Raw genomic sequence first — 25945 nt, forward strand, 5'->3', positions numbered from 1 at the left:
TAGATCTTCAAAAGTTTTTTTTTTTTAAAGCAAATATTGGATATATAGGTAAAGAAGCATTATGAAATACTCGTCAGTGATGACTTTTGTGAATTAATGATTTGTTTGCTTCTGAATATTGTTACCCTCACTACAGTGAAAATGGATTTACTTTTCATGTTGATACCTCCCTCTAGAAATTTCAAGGAGTCTGATTATTCATGGGCTTTTTTTTTTACATACAATTACCAGAAGGCAGGTTTGCTTGAAAAGTTGGTTGAAGTCTTCCTACTTGGTCTATAAAATCATTGAAGCATATCAAACAGTAAACACCCGTAATTACAGGCAGAGAAAGTGACATACCCCTTATTGTTCCTCAGGAAAAAAAAAAAAGGCGCAATGGTTAGAGAGTAAATTTGGAAGCTAAGGCTGCCTGAATTTCAATTCTGATTCTGTCACTGGCCCTCTATAGTTTAAACAAATCATTTAATCCTACTCTCTCAGTTTATCTGTGTGTGAATTATTATGATGGGACATTGCTTCCCTTAGAAGAATATGATTGTGGATAGGTTAGCAGCATAGGATGAATGCTGAGAGGTGCTTACTGTTCTTGAAATCCTGACTTGTGACCTTTGGCTCACTGATGGCCTAATTAGAAGTCTGTTCTTATAATACCACCGAGAAATATGAACTAAAAAATAAGGCTGCATGTTAGAGCAATGTACACATCTGTAGCGGAGACTATAAGTCAGTTAATCTACACATGGGACTGCATGTTATCTTGTTCTCTGGACACATCTGCCTTTATACAAACGTGCTTGCGCATCATGCTTGGCACATCTTTCTTGGGGAGAAGTGTAAAGTACATTGAATTCAACAGGAAAAACTCCAGTCGTTTTCAGTGGGATACGAATCAGGCCTCAGAGAGGAGAAAAAAAAAAGGTAAATTCTGAAATCTGGTGGCTTTCAAAGGAGAAAATTAATTTGCTGTGGAGTTGAATTACCTTCTATGTACCGAGTCTGTTGGGTATCGATGTAATCTGATTCAACATAAAAAAAATTTCGAGATATTTCATTTAAAAATGTGAATAGCTTTCATATTCATGATTGGCAAAATAAAGAATTTACTTTTAATAAAAAAGTTTATGCTAAATGTGATATTAAAAAAATATTTAAAAAGATCTGATAAGCTAGTGACCAAAGGTGACTTTGACCCTTCAAGTTTTTTGGATTCTGATTCTTCTTTTTGAATCTTTTAGCATCCAGTCACACCCTTATCTCAAGAACAGTTTCACAGAGCTCATTCCTCTATTGTACAGGTTACAAATCTCATTGAGAATGCTTTCTTCCTGTGACTGAAATTATGCTGGTGACAAACACCATATTCATAGTTAATTTCATCAAGCTTTTTTTTCCTTTTGTTTTAATGGTCCTGATTTTGCAGAAATGTAAATCTGCTCTTACTAGACTGTTTTGAAAAATAGGTGTTTATACGCAGGCTTTGGTACAAGGCCAATATTGCTACTTTTGAGATATGCCTTTTTTGATGGTTATTTAAATAATGCAGAATTATGTGCAGAGTTACTTTCAACTGTAATGACAAAAAATGGACAAATATCCTTACTAGTGTTGTAAACTTGAACGACTTCCCCAGATTTCTTTTAAATGTTGTAGTATTGAGGTTAGCATTCTGCGTGTGAGTTTATGCATCCATTTATATGTTCCTTTGCAATACAAATTCTGGTTCAGGTAGTTTTTGTTCACAGTGCTTATGGAACTGGTTACCTCATCATGATTGCTCCACGGGTACTACTTAAGTAGCATGGGTATTATCATAAACTGTGGAAGTTTTAACACAGGAGAAAAATTGCCCTCTCCCAACTTGCCTTTCTCTAATGTAAATGGGTGGGCTAAATACAGAGAGTTAATTTTGGGTTTGAGACAAAGAATGCACCAGTAAGCTCCTGGACTGCCGTACTGCACTGGTTACTGCTCAAATCTTTGGGCCGCTACAAAGCCCTGCTATGCAGTGAATTGTTGTTAGCCTCAACAGCTATAGCATTTTCTATGCATTAATATTGAGGGAGAGATAACACAAATGAAGACCTCTGCCTCAAGCAGGCCCAGAAGCAAGGGCACAACCATTTGGATTCCCAGGCTGAAAAGTCACATAAACTCAAAACTTTACGGAAGTAGTGACCCAGTGCTCCTGCAGTCTTTAACAGGTCTCACTCACGCCTTTAGCTCTGACTGGACAGAGTCCGACTTGTATTAATGGTTTTGTGTGTTTTGCTGCCCTGTCAGTCAGTTGTCTAAATTATCCTCTGTCAGTCAGTTGTCTAAATAATTTACAGTGTAAAAGTTTCAAAGGACTCTCTAGCTGACAGGCCTGACTTAGAATTGTGCAGACTTTGTTACGCAGAAAGGCCCTTTTCTTTCAGTTCTGCCCTTCCTTCTCTGTTTTTTTGCAATGTATCTTGTTTTGGCTATCTTTTTTTCAGTGATATTTTATTTGATACTGTCATCCAGATGCAAACTGCTACTGTAAATAATGATGTTCTTCCAAGCTTTCCTCCTCTGTTTAGCAAGTTATGTTTTCTAATGTTCTCACTTTGCTTTCTGCATAAAGACAGATCTTATTTGCTAAGTATTCTACTTAACTGTGGTTGCTAATAGAAACAATGTATGAAGCACTGGATTTAAACCAGTTCTGTGTTTCAATAACCTGATTCTAGCTGTTGCATTCAGCCACATAGGACTCTCTTAGCTGGTACTGGCCTCAGTAGCTGACTTGGAGCATTCAAAGAAGATTTAACCCCTTCTCACACATTATTTGGCCAGCCAATCTAAATAATAGCATTGCCCAAAATTGCCAGCTGTTCATAAGCACTTTTGTAAATAGAAAAGAGATTCAATTAATGCAATAAATTTTGTATATGAGCTTTGCTTATTGTCTGTGTGACAGTGAAGGATATATATTCAGAGTTATACTCTTCATGGTTTCCATCCAATAAAAATGCAGTAAGCAAATATTAAATGTAAACAGTATTCCTGGTTTCTATTTTTTTCTGCTGTGGAATTTCTCCCTGATCAGAAATGCAATTCTTTGCAGTAGAGAGAAGATGTGCTGCAATTATATGGGCTATTGAACATTATAGAGCATATTTAATAGGAGTTAAGTTCACTGCTGCTATTGACTCCAGCTCACTTCAGTGGCTCCTGCAATGTTTCATCTCTAATGTCAAGCTGGGTAGGGGAGAATGAGGGACTTGACCTAATTTCATAGTGGTCATTGTGCTGAGGAAGCTGTCTGGCACGTGAGTTTCTCACAAATTACATAGGTAAAGAGGATAGCATTTTAAGGGCATATTGATTTAGTATTGTCATTTGGGTGCAAATTAACATGTTGATACATTGATGCATCATTAGATGCAAATTGCTATTGTTTCTCAAGCTCTTCAAGAGAATATTCCACCTAGTTAATGCTGTTGTGTCTTGGATATATATTATTCAGGGAAATAATCTCTGCAGTCTCTTTAGCTTGAACTTGTTTGTGATGGCCCCCAGGCTGGGAATATGTTTATCTTTTTGTAACAGAGAGTAGTGAAATGCAAAACACATGTATTCAGACTCCACTTAGTACAAAAGGAGTGGGGAGACCCTCTCAGGGATCAAATTCTGTCTTGTACCTCCATGGAAATCACAATCAATAGAAGTAACGCCTGGACTAGACTAGAACATGACAAAAATACAGAGACAGATCTACTTTTCTGTGTCTTGTTATATCAAAGTCATACCTGGTGTCTTCTGGTTCTGCTACAAGTTAAGGAATGCAATCTGACGCTACACTGCCTGTTAGCCCTCTTCCGTGTCCATCCTTCTCTTTTCTTCCTCTCCGTCTTTTCCTCTGAGTGTCTCCCCATACCATCGGAAAAATACAGTGAAGGTGACTATGTAAGAAGATACTTCACTGGCTGATTATGTTATGAAGATGATTATGTTTCCCTTCCTTATCTCTGCAAAATATCCCCATACTCATGCCATTTAACCCTTCACCTGTAATGCAGTCTTCTCTTCCTGCCATCCCTGCTGAGATTCCTCTGTCTTTCTTAACAACTACCTCCTTGTCTTCCAGGGTCTTTTCTTCTACTCCAAGCACAATGATCGCAGCTATTCGTTCAAAGCACCCATATTACGTCACTTCAACTGTAAAAGCAAGGCAAGGTCATGGTTTGCATTTCTGTTTCTTTTTTCATATATCTTTCAAATGCTAAAATTTTGGTCACTAAGAATTTTAAAACATAAGAGTGCAGCTATTCGGTGTATCCAGTTTACTTGTATGTAGTACTTTTTATGTATGACTGCTGTGTAACGCATCTAAACTCTGTGTGGTTTTTATGGACAAAGCCCTGCCACATGTTGTAAACTAAAATCAAGCTAGCAGGCATTGTGTATGTACAGTGCCTTGTGTATGTACAGTGCCTCTCTACTCAAAGAAATCTAGGAGACTGTTATCTAGAGGAGGGGAGCGTATTCACTACACTGTAGTTTTCCATTAGTGTTCTACTGTTCAGTGCATATTTTGGCAATTCCTTTTCATTTTTTGATTCTGCTAGTCAGTAATTGACATTTGTTTTCTTAGCGTCATGACCGCAGGCCTGGAGGCTTAACTCACATTGCAGTCACTGCCATCACTCAGCAACAAAAAACTTCCTGCTTAAATGGGTAAACATTATTGAGCAAAGTGTGTGGGGCCTCTTAGACTTCAAAGGAAAGTTAGAGCTGCCTCAGTAACTATCAGAGGAACTGCAGTGAACCAAGAGCAGTAATTGTCAGCAAGCTCTTGTATATCTAGGGCAAGTGAAGATAGAGATCTCTGATTTTTTGCCTGAGTATGCTGTTACAACTCTAGTAAAGTCAATTGTGCTTACCAATGTAAGTGTGTTTTACCCATTATGAATATAGTCAAACAACATTATACGTCCAGTTTGCAGACCAGAGCTGTGAACTGCTCAGTAAGCTGGTTCTATGGCCCATAGCGTTCTCTGGGTTGTCCTCTTTGCCTGGAACTCCTAATACTATTCTGAAAAACTAGAGAAATAGGTGTTAACTTATGTGAGACCTCAAGTCAATGCAGATTGGATCCTGGGACTGTAGTGTAGTCTACTATTGTACTGTTAATACTGTAGTAGAAATAAATAACAGAAAAATATTAAAGAGCAGACTTCTCTTTCTTCCTTGGATTAACTTTTCTGATTATCTTATATTTATTTAGTTGAAACCTAATCTATGGCATTTTAATGGCTTTCACTACAAAGTATACAGTATGCCTGCTTGTTATTTCATATTCTGCAGTGATTAATTTAGTTAAATTCACAGGGAAGGCTTTCAGCTTTAATTGCTGCAGTCTTTGAAATCTGAACATGAATTCTCATAGCAAAATGGTCATAGGCCATGAGCCATTTAGGAACAATTTGTTTAAGTAAGCTGATTTTCAGCTATGGAATCTGTTTGAAAAGGTCCTTTTGTTCATTTTCTTCTCGATTGGGTTTGTCTCCAAATTAGGTTTTGTAGGTTCATAATTTACAAATACATTTATACTCTGTAGTGTGCGTATGCGTTCACTCAGAGTAGCACACAAAAGAGAAGCAGATATTCTCTAGATACGTGCTTTAATTTTTCTTTTATTTAGACAAATACTTACAGGGACATCTTTTTATAACATCCCAGTTCTGCTCATTAGTCACAGTCTAATGTTAGTCTCCCATCTCTTGATGATAATTTCTAAAATAATTTAAATTTTTTTCCTGAAAATTAATTTCTATGAATTTTTGATAGTACAAGTCAATCACGTAAATGTGATGCCAAAAGGCAAACACAAATGATACAAAAATACCATCAAAATAAGCATGTGTAAACAACTGAATACTTTCCAACACTTGCCCAGCTGTATTTTACAAATAACACTGAATCCATTTATGTTAATTTTATGTCTGCTAGCTGAATTTAATAAAATAATTTAATGTTTTCCACATATTTGTTCAGCTCTTTTCTTTAGTTTTCAAGGGATTTGTAAGAAATGGGTATTTAATTCAGACTAATGCGGTAATGGTAAATTATTCTTCTGTTTTCAGTATTTGCCTACAAATTTGATTTCTACAGTCACTAGTGTGAGAATATCAATGAAAGCTAGTAAAATAGATTAGGGAAAACCAATGAAAATTCTGGCTTTATGATGTCTGTTCTGTAAGCTTCTCAAGTAATTCTGTTGGTAATCTGTTGGAGTTAATGATACTTTCCTATTTGACACCAGTTGGCATGTTTTCCACACCAACAGGATAGTTTTTCATACGGAGCTGTCCTGTATGTACAGTGTATATGTGGTCCAGAGATTCTTGTTGATGTTGACTCCAAAAGTTCAAGTCGGATTTCTCTTGCTCAGGGAAAATACTACTTTTCTTGGTTTAAATATACTGGATTATCATCTACCAAAATCTGCAGTTTCAAATATCTGGATTTTATTCTCCTGTTGTGCACATTTGATATGTAACATTTTTTTCTCAATTTGGATAAGAGGAAGAACTTAGACATAAATCTTTCATGCATTAATCACAGAGGGGCAAAGGGCATGCAGAAAGGATGAAAGGTCTCTACAGGCAAATTCTGTGCAGTCTCTTTCTTACCATAAAATAGTAAGTGTTAGAAATTAGGTGTACTATTTACAGCTGCCTTTGGACAGCTGTGAATTAATGGAGAGTTTACAACCAAAATAATAATTATATTTTTGATTAGCATTAACTGTAATGATTATATCCGTAAACTCAGCCATGTTCTAATTTTGTTACATCTTGTTTTCATAATGAAAGATCTTTATACGGAGACTCTGTACAGATTTTGTAGTTATCACTATTGAAAGGCAACGATGCTAATTTTGTTAGAGGCCCACTCAACTTCAAGTTAGCCATAGAGCCATGGAAGCTACTGCTTGTATGTACTGTTTGGCATATCCCAGTCACAGCTATAATTGAGCTATTTGTTAGACTTGTCTTAGTCTATCGTCCTAATTGCATCTATCTTAAGGTGTGAAACCTGAAGGTACATCTGGTTTTGCAGTTCTCCATTTAACAGTCTGTTGGTCCACTTTGAGACTGAGGGGGACCAGATGCTCTACAGAGGTCCCTTCCAACCGAAGTTATTCTGTGATTCTAAGGTAGGCATTTGGCACCTTACTCTCCCTTCTCTTGTGTAAACCTGTACTAGTGATGCAAACAGTCTTGACAAGATAACGTGTTTATCAAAACACATCCAGCACTCAGAGGAGGAGTTTAACTTCCCTCTGATGCATATTTCTGATTAAGCCCATCTTAACTTTTAATGCGTTTCAAAGTCCATTCAACCTGTGAACTGGAAAACCATATCCTGAATGGTTATAGTAATTCAAGCTAAATTGCTCAGCTTGAATGAAATGACTGAAGAGCAGCCATTGGACAAAGCTCCCATTGACTTCACTGAGAACAGATTCCTGTCTGCTTGTGTGTCCTCTTATGGAAATAACAATGATAGTAAAATAAAGCAATTCACCTTCTCCTTTAAATATGAGATTTATAGTGGCCAATAATTCCCATTAACGACTAATGTGAATAAGTTGTGTAAATCACTTCTTTAATTCACAGGGCAAACAAATTTAATAACTTATAAAGCTTCTTGGAATTAACTCCTTTTAAGTGTGGAATACTTGTGTTAAGTAAGCTTGTGTAAATGATCTCTTTTTAAATGAAATTGCTGGTGAAGAAGCTGTACAAAGAACATAGTAAAATGTGTGTATGGGAAATATAGCTAGAGTGATAACTAAGCCAAATGGCATTTGCACATGCATTTCTTGAATTCTTCATAAAGGATCTCTTGATTCTTCCAGGGTACAGGAAAACTTTTTACAATTATTGACAATCCAGTAAAACATGTCTTTGGGGGATTTTCAGTGATGGGACATATGAGACATAAGAGGAGACTGAAATCTTACTGAAGTCTAGATTTACTTGCATAGAACAGATTTATAGATAACAGCCAATAGGGAGGAAATAATTTGAAAAATATTTTCATAGTTTGTTGCTGGGACTTGTTGAGTCTCTTGGTGATGGCCCAACACCTATGTATTTATTATTTTGATGCAAATTTAACTCCCTAAAAGAGACGAAGTGTATGAAGAACCACGCAGATCTCGTTCCATCTGATAGCTGTTTCCACTGGTATTTTAGCAGTTTCCTGGGTTCAGACTCCCATATGAAAAGGCTAAAGGCCAGTTCAAGTGCTGTGTTCTTAATGCAGGTGTCATTTAAATATGGCATTAGATAAAATGATTTTAGATAAGTTGTTTTAGATTTCAGAATGTCTGCTAGTATTAGCTTCATCTTATATTTGTGTATTTAATTCACACATTACTACTTCCATTTTTGTCAGATATTAGCTATGAAGCACATTGAGGAAAATTTAATTCGATTCCCTATATTTGGCTATTACATTTCCATCCTAGAAAACAAAATAAAAAGGACAAAAATCTCTCTCTTAACTCTTATTGAACAGAGTTATATAAAATTGTCAGTTCCAAGTATACTGGTTAATTTGAAGTGCTGTCATATCACAAACTTCTCTAAATGTATTTGTTTTCTCCAGGTGCACATCAAATGGTTTCCATGTAGTAACTGTTCCTTGGAGAATGGAAAATTTGTTCTCAAATTAATTTTGGTGTTCTCCCCTGTCTTCTTTTCTCCTTTATTTCCCTAAGTGTATGTATTATATTCACTATCTTAACAAACCAATACAAATGGAATTCCAACTAGAATTTTGATTACATCAGTTGTCACAGAAGTGAAACTGCAGAAACAGCTGTCAGCTCACTAAGGTTAGGTCAGCTGAATTAAGAAAATTTTGTCATAAATTGAAATTCAATTTTTTTAAATGGAATATTTCCTTCCCTAAAAGAGACTATAACAGCTTTTAAAATAGCACTGAAACTTTTCCCATATCAATCATGTTTACTACATGAAAGGCTTGAGTTTGACATGCTTGTGCTACACCGTTGGATATACTTGCATTTTGATTCATAACAATGTTTAAAACAGTCCTGTGATGTCGCATTAACATATTTTCCTCTCATCTTCCACATGACAAATTTTGATGCAGAAAGTAAATATTTCTCTGTTAAAAATAGTGAAACATTAAAGTGTACTGTTTAAAGCTGTAGATTATAAGGGTTTGCTTTACCAGATTGCCAGTTTACTTCTAGTTTGTACAACTGAGGGAGACCAGCAAGAGCAGTAAATGACTTCCTTGACAAGTTCAGTTATTATTCCTTTATAGGTGAATCTCAGGGGATAAATAGTTAAGTGGGTGCTTAATACATTATGCATCAAAATGCATGCCATTTTACAGTAGAATAAACAGCTACAGAAAAATATGATAAAAGTGCTCCAGGTAAAAAACCAGAAGCTGTCTACCCCAGCCTTTCTATTTTAATTCACAGAGCCACACATGATTTATTGTGGAATTCTTTTTGCATTTTATCCACAATAATGTTCTATATTGCAGGAACCATCTCATCTCTTGATTGTTCCCCTTTTTTATTTGAGACTGAGTCTGCTGAGGTTTTCTTACATTAAATCTTGTTAACTGTTAATAGAGTCCGTGTTTTAAGTGTCATCCACTGCAGATGCTTTGGGCTATACCTTGCAGAAATACAGTCAGGAAGCAGTATGACTTGCACATACAAACGGAAATTTCTCAGGAGGCAGTATTATACAGACTCAGATAAAATCCTCTTTCATTTTGTTGAAGTTACTGGAGCTACACCTGGATTTTACTTTTAAGTATACCACAACACACAAAACCCATCTGAAACATTAAAGGCTTGGATTAGTTTCAAGATTGATTTTGGGTCTCCCAATTCTTGGGAGAGTTCTGCAAGTGTTTGCAATTACACGCAATCTATATTTAGTAGGTATTATTAAAGTTATATTCCTAGAATTGTTTAAGGAGTCACTCAATGTCTAAACTAATGAACTACTTTTTGAAATGTGAAATTATCAGCATAACTTTTCACATGGAGAAATGGCTTTCTGAAGTGATGAGTTAAAAAATGTACCCATCAAAATCTCCCTCTGCCATAATGTATTCTGCAATGCATAACTATCAGCAGCATATACACTAATAAGACAACTTGGATCCCATCCTCCCCCTGCTATGACCTTAGTGAAGTATTGTTAACTCTCTAAAGGCTGTGCGGATCTTCTCTAAATGTCTAAATATACTTCTGGCAAATCTACTTTTTAGTATTGAAGCAAGAGGATTGAGGGTGTTGAAAGACATCCTTAAAATCTCATTTAAATATCTCACAAAAGGATGTCCTGGAAAGAATTGGGTTTACCTATGTGGAGTCACCACATTTTTAAAAGACTGGCATCAACATACTAGCTGTGTCCTCCCTTCCTCTTATTTATTTTTTCCACAAGCAAAGCTGAAAACTCCAACCTGTTTTATTAGAAATACTCGTAAGCAAAACCAATGACAAATATGTGTATTATTACAGAACATTATATTATATATATATGCCTACCTGCCTCATTTATTATAGTTTTTTAGGACACTGACATATTAAATCTTACACTTATAAAAGAGCCAGATGCTAGACACTGGAAGTCGTACTTTGATGTATTATAAAGCTATATTGTAAGCCCACTGCATGGGCTTCACATGCACATAAAACCTATAGGTACATAAATAATATCAAATGACAAAACTAGAAAGCAGTTTCTTCATACTTTATTTTACAATTTCTCACTAAATATATTTACAGGACACGGAGTTTGCTTTAGTGCAATACATAGTAATGTTGCATAAGTACAAACTGTTGAACTTTTCTAAAAAAAATAAAGAAATAAAGCACTTAACTGATGTTACAGCTAAGTATGTAAAGCAACATTAATAACTCTGAGTGAAAATGCTAACAGCATCTTTTCTTTTCATAAACAATTTCTAGAAACAAACCACAAACTGGCATTACATATTCCAAACTACTAACCCTTGTACAGTACCATATCATTTAAAAAAAAAGATTTTTTTTTTTAAAAGCACATATACTGTACTGTATGGCAGTCTTTTTCTACAGATACTGACTTACTCTTTTAATACAAATATGATATTACCTTGGCAGTTTTGAAGAACAAAGTTATCTCAAGATATCAAACATCATTAACAAACTCTGATAAGCACAGCTTCTTGAGAACTTGCTTTAACAGCATTTCTTCACAGTGATATTTATGAAAGGTTGGAAAAAGATTAGCATAAAATATTTCCATCCTTTTTCAGTTTTTATGCAAAAATCATTACTTTATATTGGTAATTATAAAATTACAAACACTTTCTAGAAGTAACTGCATCTGTAGTAATGATAGAAAAAGTTATCGGTAAGATACCTAAAATGAGGCTTGCATAAAATGATAGTTTGAAGAAAACTAGGTACATTTTTAAAAAAATAATAGTAAGGGAGGTAACTTAATTGAGAATAAGCAACACAGTAGTTTAACAGAGACAACCTATTAATCAATTAAAAAAGCTAATTATTTATTAATAAATGTTAAAAAATAAAGGAATTGTGATGAGGTGAAATCAACATTTAAAAAGATATGATGAAACATTTACTTTTAATCTTAGTTTTGGCACTTCATTGGAACAATTACTTTACCAAAGACCAAAATATGTATAAAAGATATACAGCTCCTTGACATACCTTGCAAATATAGTACATAAGTACTGGCAAACACTGAAAACAGTTAAACATTCGCACAGATTTGCACATGCATGCACTATTCAGACAACAGCATTGTATCTATGTTTTTGGCGGTGACAATCTTGCATTAGTTGGGTATTTTAGGCCATTTCTTCAGCAGATCTTGTTTCCGATTTAAGTCTTACAAATTCTTTAGCAACTTCATCATTGGTCCTCTGAGAAAGTATTCTAAGAATTGTTAACCCAGTTTCATCTACAGAGATGTTTCTCAACAAGGGGTACCAAGATGCACAGCTACCTTTCTCTGCTATGTTTTGCAGCTGAATAACTGTCATTCCTATAATGCGATCTTCCCTAGCAAAGCAGTAATCTTTCACTGAGAGGTGAAGTTCGTAGGCTCCTGGCTTGTCTTCATTACTCAAAATGCTGCATGGATTAAAAATATGAATTTAGAACAAGGAGTTCAGTCTAATTCCCCTAAGCAATGAATGTACTCTAGAAATCTTGTAAAAATTAAAGTGATAGTGGTAGTTTAATTTTTGTAGTTCCATTTTGTTGCAAGAGAATATCATTTAGTTTTAAACTTTCTACACAGTTAGCCTTTCAGATGCTACTGATGATGTAGCCTCTGTTCCCACTGACCTGAACAGAAACAGAGAATTCATCATTCCCTCAATATCTGAAATAAACACTGTTACCTTTCCCTGGAAAGTACCTAAAATATTCAACAACTTCTACAACTATCATAACCACATCTTTAAATCAACTGCAGAAAATAAAGAAAATCACTGGCAGCAAGCCTCAAAAGGAGCTTTGTGGTCAGACACTGAGAAAGTGAACTCTGTCCTAGTCAGGGTTGGGGGGTACGGGGAGGAAAATGAATTGGTCTCAGTTATGAAGGGGGAGGAGGAGTAAACAGGTGAGAGGTGCTGTGAGACAAAATTTGCATAAAATATGCAATTAACAGACAAAAAAGACTTACAATTGGAAAGTTTCATTGTATTTTGGTGACCAGGTGTTGCTCTTTGTCTTGGTTCCATGTTTTCTTTTCTTGTCACTTAGGTTAGGACCTAATATGCAAACTTCCACAAATGGCCGGAACATAGCTGTTGTTTGCCAGTTTAGATTATTAATTGCTACAACTATAAGGAAATAAAAGAAAGGAAGTTAAATAAAATTCCATTGGCAGAGCTCCAATTAATTATCCAGTATGACTTTGTATAGCCAATGAAAGGCGACCTGAGAGCTTTCCTATAGGATACCAATACCTGGCAAGCCTAGGAGGAGCTTTGCCTGTTCTCTGCCAAGTAAGATGTCTGACTACTTTCAGTTACAATAATAGCAATATAAACATATATTTTACAAATGCTTTACATTAAAAGTTCTTTTGTCTGCTACCTTCACTGTAATTAAAAAATCAGCTTATACTAATCTAAATGATACTGGGTTTCCTCTGGAATTCAGGTTGTGTGTTAAAAGTGGAACTTTTAAAGTCTTGGTGCAGTCATTCACCATTCAGCTTTGCTACAGCTTTTGGAAAATTAAATTATATGCAAGCAATTCAGAAGTCTAATTTTGCACATTTGAATTTATAACTCCATAACTTTGTATCGTAAATTTTAACTGTCTACACAGAGAAGCATAGACAGTACTTACCTGCATAATCTTAACTTCTGCTGATGTTGAGTAAGGAAAAAGTACGATCCTAATCACTGAAACATACTCATAGCTTTACAAGTACTGTAATACTTAACATTTGTAACTTCGTTATTGGTATATTTTACTTTGGATGTAGTGCTTGGGGCTTTTGGACTTTGTTGTTGCTTTCTTTTTAAAATTAGCTATTTGAAACTTACCTTTTACAGTGACTTTATGCTCACCAGTTCCAGGATGTGTAGAGATGTCCACCTGTACAGATATCTCACCCACTGAATTATTAGTTGTTTGGCCTGAAATAATAATTAGTAGGTTAGCACACTTGGCTTCTCAATACATCAAGAGAAACAGACAGTGAAAGAAGGTAAGTGATATTTTCTGTCAGAAACACTTAGAAATTTCTGACATATATTTCATGTTTAAGTGGGAATGAGTTACAGATTCATAAGTGATTTTGCCATAAAAGTATCTAGCAATTGCAAATGTAAAGTGCCTCAGTAAAATAAAAAAACCCTTTCATCTGGAACCTTCCATTCTGGTTGTCATTAGGTGTGTTTCCACCTTGAAATGCAAAAGTTGGTGGTTTCGTCAAACTTTGTTTGCATGTGCACCCCAAAAATGTTATTGCAAGAACGCATTCGGAAACTTATTTCCGTATTGTTACTGATGAATCCTTTGCTGGGGCTTATGTCTAAGCAAACTACTAAAGTTCTGCACTAGCATAGACAGAGAAAAGGGAAAAAGGGAAGCTTGTAGGGATGGCAGCAGAGCCAGGAACCTCATTTTGAAAGTTTTTACTTTTGAGCACCAGTGCAGGTTCTAAGTCAATTTGCACGATGATTCCTTAGAAGGACTCACAGTATTTATTGAAAGGTCCTTTAATATATCAGATTATAACAGTACAATATAAACAAAATTGGATATGTTTACTTGTTCTTTAATTGGATGACTGTGAACGTTGAACTCTGTGAGCTGTGCACTTGCTCCCCAGTCTAATCTCTGTGAACCACATACTAAAGCAAATTACTACCCCTTTACAACTGGCTACTATTTCTGTGGGTTAGCAGAGGAAAGATTCTATCTTCTTTGTATTTATATGGAAATTCCTTATCCACTGGTTCCCCATCCATCTATATGTAAGGAAAAGCAAACATTCCTTTAGAAGTTTTCCAGCAGCTCATGCAGGAATTAAGGCAGGGGTACAGAGAAGAGGGGTGTCTTGTGTAATCATACTGGGGAAAATGATTTTTTTTTTTTTCTCCCCGAATTAGTTTATACCCAGAATATATATATATATATATTTTTCCTTTATCATGCATAGTTTTTTCTGGATTTCACCATCAGTGGCTTCCTAGAAATGTGTTTTGCAGTGATGTTTATTCATTGTGTTGGCATAATCTGTAATTATGTTCTCTACACTGGTTGAACACTGCAAGGTCAATTAAATACTCTTACTCCCAAGCGTTACTGCTTCAGAGAACGAGTTTTTTTCCTGATACATCAAAAATGTGGAAATTCAGTGCTCAATTAACTTGCTCAGAATCCTTGAACGCTGTTCTGCATTTTCTAACTTTCAGGTGAGTTTGGCTTAGAATTGTCATGAATCCACTTTTGAATCGTAGTCACCAGTGTTTTAGCAAAAATACACAGTCTCAATATCTTAATCTGGTTATAGCTGCTACTTGTGAATCGCAGTGTACCTGTACAAATTTTGCTGCTAGATGTATTTCAGTATCAGTGAGAGGGTTTGGACCACTACTGACATGTAAATAGGCAATTTGTTAGACAGCAGATTGTTAATGACAAGAAGTTTAGTTTCAGTGGCAGCCATTAAACTTCTTGTTGTATTTGGATAATTACTTAAAGCTGCACTATATGGGATCTCTAATTAAGTTGCTGAATCATTCTACATCTTGTTCACAATAAATAATAATTTTTTAAAGAACATGTGTAAAAAGATAGGAATTAAATGGACTAGAAAAGCTAAATAAAATCAGTAGAACAGCTTTATTTAGAAGAGTAAAACAACGTATCATCTGACTGTACAGTAAAATTAGCTTTTATTTAGGAAGAGAAAGGAAATTCTCATTTGGTCAAGGTCAGAAAGTTAAAGCTGATTTCCTTTCTCTTGCAAACACAGTATCTTTAGACCATATATCAGGAGTAGCATAGTATTGATACTGAGTTTCTGCTGCTTGAAATAAAATTTATTTATGAATATTAAAAAAATAATTGTTTGGAGTGCAAAGTGCTATGTAAAATGATTCTGTCCGGCACAACAGGATTTTAAAAAAGGCCTCATTTTCATTATACAAAATATGGTGTTTTTAATGGAGTTACATTTAACCCAGTGTGCTGACTTGTGTGAAAACACCTTCCCTTATATTTATGTGGATTACTTAACTTGAATAAATGAAGACAACACTTTTTTTTTTTTTTTTTTTTTTTTTTTTTTTTTTTAAAAACACCTAAAATTTGGAAGGCAGCTTACCCGGGCTAGTACTCCAATACTATATATATAATATATATTTTTATGTAGCTTATTCTCATTGGCTTTCTGATGCTGTAAAGTAAATCAAAGAGAGTAGAGACTGGAGCTTCTAGAGCATTAATCGGTCTTGTTCTTCATATTGTGAAATTCCACCTTTTCAAATTGTTACATACTGCACAGAATTCAACCTTAACAGATTCTTTTTGTGGTGGTGGACCTTTTTATGAATGATGCTTTTGATTCCACATATAGCCATCTTTGGCTATGAAGTTTGAGTTGAACATACTGTAACTCTAAGTCATTAATCTTTTGTTCTGAGTAAAAAGCTTTCATTGCCAAGCTGGACAGGAGAAGAGAACCAGGAATTTGCAACATCTAAATCGTAGGGCACTGGATGGTTAGGATAAACTGAATGTACTGAGAGAGAGAATGAGAAGTTCTCAAACTCTCTCCCAAGCAAAATCAATAATAATTTACCACTGACTGTAGTGGAAGGTGAGTCAGGCTGATCTTGAATATCACTGAAAATATCAGCCAGTGTCAATTACTTGTTTTAGCCTTTAGCTTAAAAAAAACCTGAACCAAAACCCCTTTAGGAGAAATCAGGAATGTTTTAAAAGAAAACAATTAGCATTTTTATTAGATAGCTTATGCAGCAACCTGTGGGTGATGGTAATAATGGACTGTGCTATGGTAACCCATAATAATGACACATTAGGTCTTACTGAGACAAAATCTATGAGTCTACAAGATAAGTTTTATTCTGGTTCTCCAACTTTTTTATTAACTATGCAAAGTATATTCTTGCAAAGGTCTCGTAACTGATCTTTCTCTTTCCTTTTCCTAGTAGTCCATAATTCACAACGATAGTCTAAGCAGTACCGCAAATATATAGTGGGATTAGTCCTGTATGTGTAGTACTCTTTGATATGTTTATAAAGAAATCTGTGTAAAATGTCACACAGTTTTATACTGAAAACAGCTGACATTAAAAGGACCCTACATTTCACTATCGCTGAGGAAACTTCCTGCAGCAGAAAGTCTCAACCAGCAGAGACAATTTCTAGTGGAGTCTAGAATATAAGCTTGGTTTCTTTCAGTTACCACCCCCTCCATCTTGCATTTGCTTTCTCTGTCTCTCTCTCTCTCTCTGACCTGCTGAACAACCTAGAGATACAATTCTAGGACATTCAGTATTTGCTTATAGCAGCTTTTGTTGACATTCAAAAACTATGGCACTTCATTTTAAAGTCTCTGATCTGTCTATTTCTGCTGTTTTGTTTTCTTTCTCGCTATCAGTTCTTGTAAAGTCACAGCAGGAATTAGTGATTCTGATTGCACTATAGAAAGGTCCATTTATCCTACCACATTTAACAAGTCAATTTAACTGACAACAAATAGCTAGCCCTGCACTGCAGAGGATGATTGCACTTTTCTTCCTTTAGTGCTGTTATATAACTCATTAGAAGCTTAACAAACTTCCAAATAATTCTGCTCGATGTCTGAAAACCTTATTTTCAGTTGCTTAACTATTGCTTAACTATTACCGCTTCCACTCTAAACTCTGCTTTAGATTTTGTTTGTGAAGTTATTTATATGAATCAAAATACAGCATCCTCTCATAGATGGGATTTAAAGTGATCACCTGCATTTAAACTGCAGTCATTCTATTGCAGCAAACAAACTGTAAAGGAGAAAATGTATTTCCTCTGGCCAAAGATGCTTGCTCCTCAGCAGACAAAAAGTCTCAAACAGTCAGGCTTTAGTCCTTATTTAGCACCTGGAATGTCATCAATGCGATAGTTGTTCTCCAAGCCCTAATGATCTTGACAGAAGAGAGCAATTTTGGACCAAGGACCTAGTCAAATGTTTCTTAGTCATGATAGTCATATTGGCTACATATGCACACAGAAACTAATTCTTCTGTCTTCTACTCCTTAGTAGGGACCTTTGGAGAAGTGTGAAGTTGTGGACTCTGGTAGAGAAAATAGCAGAAAATACAAGTGGAAAAATGAGTCATGTATATTTTGTAAAAATAAAACAGAAACTCCCTGTATTCTCTCAAATAATATTCCTGCTAAATGCAAGAGACTACTACTGAATCAGTCTGTGATTGTGCACAGAAGCGTATTTCTGTGAAAGGGGTCCTTCGTCCTGATTGAATCCTCAAGCAGCAAAAAGTTTTAAAAAAGTTTTCTTATCAGGAGGACTTTGGAAACTAACTTCTAGGTTTGCATGAAAAAAAGAGCCCAGCAGAAATAAATGGGATTCACAAAAAATGAGCTAGCATAAAATTTAAGAATAGAATTTAAGACCTTGAAATAGCAGGAGCAGTACCTCTGAGGGAGTGTACTTTCCAGCTGCTCTGGAAGTTGGGGCATGGAAACTGGGATGCTTTCGTAATTTCTTGAAAAGAAAATGGAAAAATATTAAGAGTAGTTTGTTTTGGATGCTACTAGGAGCATTGGTATGCAGCATGGACCTCAATAAGAGTGGCAAAACACATCTGAGAAGCTGAGCTAAGCACTGGACTGTTCATAGGTCTCAGCTCTGGCTCTCCAACTACCACAGTTATGCTGCTATGAGTATTTAAGATAGCAGAGTTAAGATAGCATAAGTACTAAAACCAACACTGTAGCTATGCCCAAAGTTTGCATGATTTATATGTTCTTATATAAACATAGGAAAGTTTACATAGTGATGCAAATTCTCATACAGAATTATTTATGGAAGATAACATTGCTATGTCTGAAAAGGTATTGGCTGACCTATCTGTTAACCAAGTTAGTTTTTATCTGGTATTGTAATTAGACAAATGTTATCATCAATCGTGGAATCTCTTCTATTTACGGTTCAGTATGGCAAAATTTGGTAGCTATAGGAAAGTGAAACAGAGCAGCCTTGAAAACTGAGCGGTGAAAAACAAATACTCATGCTTTCACAGTGCCCAGTGCTCCAGGAATTACACAAACTATGAAAACAACATTTTAATTCAGACAAACATTTGTCATCTTCTGATTAACAATGCCAATAAAATACATGTATTTGTCTGGGGTTCATCTGCTAATTTATTAGAAGACAAAAGATCAGGGTAACTAATCAAGTTATTTTTCACAGGATCCTTAGGATCTATAATTTAGAGGAAAATCTCGAGTGCATGTTTTAACATTTTCACTTAATACAAAGAGTAAGTTAAAGGTGAATTGTTAAGAGCTGCATGTAGTAAGCTAAATTATCTCTTCTGTGTGTGTGTTAGAGAAAAGGAAGGCAAGCAGGGAAACCTGCTTTTAGTAATGATAACCATGCTAACTGCAACACATGCTTTAAGAAGTTGCTATATAAACTGTTGATAATTGTTTGTTTTGGGGGATTCTGAGAACCAAGTTCAGTTACTTGATGGCTGACTTTCAGCAACCATTCTTTCACCAGGCTGCCATGAAAAGATGGAAAAGATTTAGGTTGTTTGTATTTGATTAGAAAACATAAATCATTTATCTTAAGGATCATTTGATGTGAAGGTATTAAGGTTGACAGAAGATTCTGCAGCATCTGTAAGCCTCACAATTGTACAAAGCCACACTATGAAAATACATTCTCTCCTATTTGAATTTCTGTAATGTCAGACAGAGTGATATGAGGAATTCAGAGAGCATAATATAAAAGCAGGATATTATGGTGTGAGTAGAAAGTACCAGTTTGAGTGTCAGGGTGGAATCCCCAGTTAAGGCTTTCCCCTTCATCTCTACCTTGTGTAAGCCATGCCTCACATGATGAGGGCTGGCAATTGCACAACCCCATTGCAACCCTCCGTTATCTGTAGCTGCTTATATGTCTGTATGGGAAGAAACCAAGGATGAGCCAGCTTTGATCTGCGAGGTGAGTATCCAATTAGCATCATCCATCCATCCGTGTGTGTGTGTGTGTGTGTGTATATATTGTATATATGTATATACGTGTATATATATATACACACACACATATACTGTCCAGCATTTTAACCAGGCAACATACAGGCAAGTATAGCCTCTCAAGTTAAGAGGTTTATATATGTAGTGAATGCTCCACTGATACCATTAAGAAGTCATTTTTTAAAACTGATGTCATATAACTGATGGATACTAGTAGCTTGTGTTCATTTTCTTGAAGACTTAAGAGAAACTGTAATGTACAACGTATTTCTAATTTAGGTGCTTTACTATTTCATTTAAGGAGTGACCAAAGAAATTTTCTATTGCGACAGCCTCTTAAGTGAATGTTCTGTAAAAACCTTGTGCTTCACCAGCAGTCTGGCTTTTTTTATATGTGAACTTTTAAAATATTTATTTTCTGCCACTATTCTGAATGTATTTATTTTGATACTAGCATATGCTAGAATACTTATATTAGTTGTAATTCTGCAAGTTTCTTCATTGTTAATATGTTTTCTTTTGTTCATTACTGTACATTCCTTGCAATTGTACACTGATTTATGCAGCTTATAATGAAGGTCTATTTTTTTCTTTGATGAAATAAGGCTGTGTAACACATGATTCTGATCTCAGTTTGAAACTACAGTGATGAAGCAGGGATTATTTCTAGAGTTAAATTCTGTCTGAAGTATAGGTTATGAAAGAACTGGAAATGCTCTGTAGGACTTAAAGTTCATTATAGAATATAGGTATAGCTTTCAAAATATGACAGTTAATAATATAAGTTTTGACACGCAAAAGAACAGGAAAAAATATTTCCTTTTTCAGTTATAAGAGCTGGTAAACAATTTTTATTTTCTATCTGCTTGCCTAAACTATAGTATGTTTGCTGTTTTCTAAGTTAACTATCAGTTTAGTATTTGAATCTGATTCCATATATTTAAGAAGATAGTGAGGTTCTGCTTTGCCTTGTACCATTACAGGTTGCAAAGGGACACAGAATTGAATTTTGGCTTGGCAGTTGAAAAGAATTTCTCTTCATTTTTGATCACGTAATTTCCTTCCCTATGTTGGTGGCTTCACAAGACAAGTATGGAGTTACTGATATAGTTACTCATACTCATTAGGTAAATATTTTTAATTCTGCTTATTATCTTTTCTTGTTTTCAGATGCTTCTTCCCATTTTAGCTTTCAGTTGTCCAGCATAAGAATGAAGAAATCCGATACAAACCACCTGATGCGAAAGAATAGCCTTTTCTGTAGCCATTTAAATGCAGAAGTAGGGTTTGTAGTATGAGCTCCATGTTGCTAGATGAGTATTGATTTCTCTGCTTAAGTAATACAAACTCTTTAAAGTCAAGCTAAAAAATATATTGCAGTCCTGCCACTATGGATTGCTATGCCATATACATTACAATAACAGTAGCATTCTCTAATGAGGTTTATAAAACTAAGATGCTGTAAATTTATAAGAAAAAAATATTTCTCTGACTATTTCCGATAAGTAACCATTTTAGATGCAACAGTGGCATTTACTTTGGAGAAATTACTGGTAATAAATGAGAGCAAATTCAGGACACTGTAATGCTTGAGGTGCTGTCTTTTTATGTAGTTTGCTAAAACTAAAATCATATTTGTCCAAACGTTACTAGAGTTGATGCTAACCAAATGGAAACATTCACAACACAGGCTATAGTTTATGAAATTACTGAAGATTTAAGACAGTTGCTAAACTAAACCACAGCCATAAATCTCCTTTTAATTTTGATATCCTTTAAAGTAAGTAGTCTAAAAGGCGAAGGTATAACTTAATTCAATAAAAAAAGTGCCAGGCTGAAAATTCTCTTTTTTTTTTTTTTTTTTTAGGAACAAATTTTGAGAAGCATCACCGGGACGGGTCTGAGCTTTGAGTAACAGTCAAATATACCATAGAGTGGGAAAGTTTGTACAGTAGGCCAATAGATATGGATGTAGTTTTACTTCAGTGTTCTGAGTCCGTTCCTTTTCTTCTGAAATACAGAAATACAGTAAGAGTTTCTCCTTTGGCTTTTATAGTTTTGTCTTGATTGCAAAAATGTGGTTGAATTTAGCTCAAGTTTAGTTAAAATTAGCTTGTCCTGCCTGAACTGGAATTTGACCTTTTTGTCTATAGCTGATGTAGGTTGACAACTTGTATGAATACATCAATGTACAAATACATGGGCTTTTGCAGAAACCTTTGAGCTTTCCTTGATGATATTCTGTACTGGCTTGCTGGCTGCCATCCAGCTGTCAGCCAGCCATGGTGTGTTTTAGCCATACAGCACTGAACCCCCAAGTCCTCACAACTGAGCAGGGTTTTATAGGTCATGCTTGGCAGTGCGCTACTATTTTACGACTGATTGACGCTTGGCACAAGTGCAGACCGTCACTTGTTTGGTCACAAAAGATATTGAAAACAATCCATCCTATAGTCTGAATTTATGTAAAAATGTTATCCTGCAGCTGAATTTAGAGGAGAAAAAAATCACTTTTACAGTATGAGCTAATGTATATTATTAGTAGTGCCTAATCTAAAAGTGACAATTTACAGCTGCAAAAGTCCAAAGGAAACAGAATCAATCAGAGATCTGAACTGCAGGGGATCTGCTTGGTAATGGCATACTGATGCTAGGTGATTCTCGCTTGGCTGTGTTTTATATGCTCTTTGCAGAGGTACCAATGACCATATAGTGTGTAAGATACTAGTCACTCAGGTTTTGAAATGCAGTTCTTTTCACTAAACTGCCTTCAGGCTTTGCAAAATCCTTTAGGTCTATGTCAATGTCCATTTTAGAGATTCTAAAAGCAACCTACCTGCTCCACGAATGGTTCTTGGCAGTACTAACACTAGTGTATGGCTGAATAAGAAGAAAACACTGATCCAGAAGAATGTGCTTACAACAGGCACTGCAGAATCACCTGGACACTTTCTGGTTAACATTAAACGTGAACTTCAGGTAAGTGGAACTAAATTTCGTTAGCAGTTTATAATTCATTGTAAAAGTTTTCCTACCAAACAATACCAATAATTCATTTGCAGAAGAGAATGCTGCTCTATGAGTTTTACATTTGTGAGTTGTGATGAAAATAGATCAGGTGCTGGCAGGTTTTGCTTATTTTTCTGGAAATAAAATTCCCTTTTTTATACTAAGGGACAAACGTAGATAATCTTCCCCCTTACTACCATATTGATACCAATGTTAAAATCTGTCATGATCAGAGTATCAGCAGTATTTAATTTCCAAACAAGCTGAAAGTGCATGGCAGATCTGGGATAGCAGTAGGGATGTAATCGGAGAAGAGAAACGTCTATCTCCTCCTGTGCCAGACAGAAAGACAGGTGTTTAATATGATAGCATATGACAGAACTTAAGCTATGTCACTAAGTATCCTAATCTGATGTCTGTATTGCCTAATAAATAAAGTTGATACAGAGACATTTTTCTTTTATCTTTCATTTTCATAGTGTGGTTACAGATTTGTTTTCACAAGATTGAGTGAGGATTGAATTTACAACTTTCATCATCATATTCCTTTTAAATGGCAAATCATTATATGGAGGAAAAAAAAGAAAAAAAAAGCAATGTCATCAGTTACTCAAAAAGTTACTGCTGGTTTATGCTCATCATTGTCATTTACTTATTCAAACAGTTATCTGTTTCAAAAACAGTCTTGAGAGTCTGTAGCGGTGCGTTGAAAAGGAAAAAATCATCACAGTAGGATTATGGCAGTTAAATTATCAGAGTCAGGACTACTGATTTTATGGACGTATGTCCATAACAACATAGTCTCCTGATGTATTTGAAAACAGCAATGGCTTTAACTTTCAAGTATTTAGTGTACTGAAACCACCACATGAAAAACTATGAATCCCTGAGATTGTAATAATTTTAAAAGTTAGGAATGTTTTTATTAATATTGCCTACGCAAATTGCTTTGTTTCCAGGAAGCTCTTTAGGAATGGGTACGTACAAAGGCTGGGAATCAGAACTCTGGTTCAAGCAATCATCCTTGTTTAGAAGTGGTGCAAAAGCATATTCTTGGATAATTTGGTTATTCCTACTGAACTTGACCCTCTATGTACACGAATACAGGAAGTATCAAGGACCATAACATACATTTTTACATAGCGAATATGCTTTCTAGGTAGGGAAAAGTAACTCCCTTTCCTCACACCAATCACACAAATTTTTGCCCTTCAGTTTCTTAGAAACACTGCAGTTTAATCATGGTAAATGAAAAAGTATTTTCACCTGTGGTTAAAAGTAGGCCTGATTATTGTCCGATTCTAGTAGTCATTACAGGAAAACTGAACACCCACTTTCATCTACAGTCATAGTTATTATTCAATATGCTATTTTCTTTAGATTTGAAATATTCCTTTTTCCATTGCTTTGAGTTTAGTTACATCCAACTGTCTATTGATTATGGATTGGTTACCTGCACAAATATGAGGGCAGATACAAATCTAATTATACTTCAGAGAAAGTTTCTGATTCGCAAATAGGGTCATTTTAACTAAAAGCTAATGATACAGCTACAGTTGTGAGGCTGGAGGTTGTAATAGATGAGTTCTTTAGTTCTTTTAAATGAGACATTAAAGGATGATGAAAAGCTATGAGTCACTTTTCCTTAACTTCCATTCCCAGTGGCTACACTTCTGATAATACTGGTGTGCAAATATAGACATGCTAATGTGTGCACAGAAATGAACACAGACCTCAGGCTGAAATCATGATGAAAATTCAAGTTTGTGGTTCAGGATTTATAAAAGAGCTCTGCTTATGGCTACAACCTGGATAATTTTTTCTCCTGAAGCTACAATGGAAGTATGCATAAGGAAAAGCAAAATATATTACTAATTAATAAATGTCTGCCTAAATCCACATTGTTAATCATTTGAGGGGGGAAACAATGTATTCCTTATATATTACAGTATTATAGCAATGTTTTTCACTTGTAATGTATGAATTATTAACAGAGATCCTCAGTCTAATATGGAAGCTGCCTAAGGAAATAATTCCTTGGAGTTTATCTTAGGGCAAGCTGCAAAACTAATGTTTCATGCTTTTTATACTGTAACATGCTGTACTTCAGAGGTAAAAGCAATTGATTTCCAGCTTAACTGTCCAATTAAAACTTTTCTGATTCTCATGAGTGGGAGCAGGGTAATTCTTTATAGATCAGCAAATTTTATTCTTTCCCAAAGATTGTAAGTGGCAGACAGGCCATTTTTACAAATGCCCTTTACATTGAGAAGAAATCTAGTAGAGATTACTATTATGCAAAAATTTGCAGTTTCTAGAAAGAAGAAACCATTCAGCTTGGAATATAATGCACATTATCTATATAAAAGCAGTTCCTGTATGTACTGTAGAAGTATGAAAACACTGTCCTAGATTGATAAGAAAAATGGTAAGAAATAGCTTCTTTTTGAAAATAGAAGGAATCTTTGCCTAAAAGCATAACCATGAACTCTTGACCTCTTATTGAAACCAAAGAAATTCCTCTTCTGAAATACATCATTAATGAATGGTATATATATTTTACATGAAGAGGACTTTGTGTTTCAATTTTTTTGGTGCACTACACCAAAATTCTAGAGCAGGAAAAAGTGGCTTCAGTGTTGCTTATGTCCAGATTCAAAGTACACCTAATATCATATTCTTGCATGTTCTCTGCCTTGGTTTGCTTTTGGGAAAGTATAAACATTTTGAATTTTCATAAGCGGGCATAAAAAAAATCATGTGACATTTTCAGCAGGATGGTTTTGAATCTGAATTTTGAAATGCACAAAGGAAAAAAATCTAGACAGGGAAAATATGTATTTTAGCCTACAGAAACCTTCTGTCACTTTGGAATGCACAAATGACCTGCTAGAAGGAGAAGTGTGGGTTTGGTAACGTCGAATCAGTGTGCTACATTAAGGACGTGTTGCTCAGAATTTATTGTTCTGAATCCCAAAAGGAAACTGTAAGGGATATGTCATGCTTTTTGCAGTTATTTGTGATTAGTAATTAATATCCTCCAGCTCTGAAAGTATCTAGAGCTGCCAATGTACTCTATGAATTTACTCTGTTTCTGCAATTATAATATGCATTCTAGTC

General features: G+C 35.2%; 1 protein-coding gene across 1 annotated transcript in view; it reads right to left on the reverse strand.

Annotated features, from left to right (window-relative positions):
* Positions 1-10816: 10816 nt before the first annotated feature.
* UNC13C (unc-13 homolog C) overlaps positions 10817-25945 on the reverse strand; it is a 188083-nt gene continuing 172954 nt past the window's right edge. The window contains exons 29-31 of the mRNA XM_075506000.1: positions 13618-13710; positions 12744-12903; positions 10817-12187 (exon numbers count right to left, since the gene is read on the reverse strand). Coding sequence (XP_075362115.1) covers positions 11902-12187; positions 12744-12903; positions 13618-13710 — 539 coding nt within the window. The 3' untranslated portion in view covers positions 10817-11901. The remainder of the gene's footprint in view (positions 12188-12743; positions 12904-13617; positions 13711-25945) is intronic.

Source organism: Mycteria americana, chromosome 6 (assembly GCF_035582795.1).
Source record: "Mycteria americana isolate JAX WOST 10 ecotype Jacksonville Zoo and Gardens chromosome 6, USCA_MyAme_1.0, whole genome shotgun sequence".
Lineage (NCBI taxonomy): Eukaryota > Metazoa > Chordata > Aves > Ciconiiformes > Ciconiidae > Mycteria > Mycteria americana.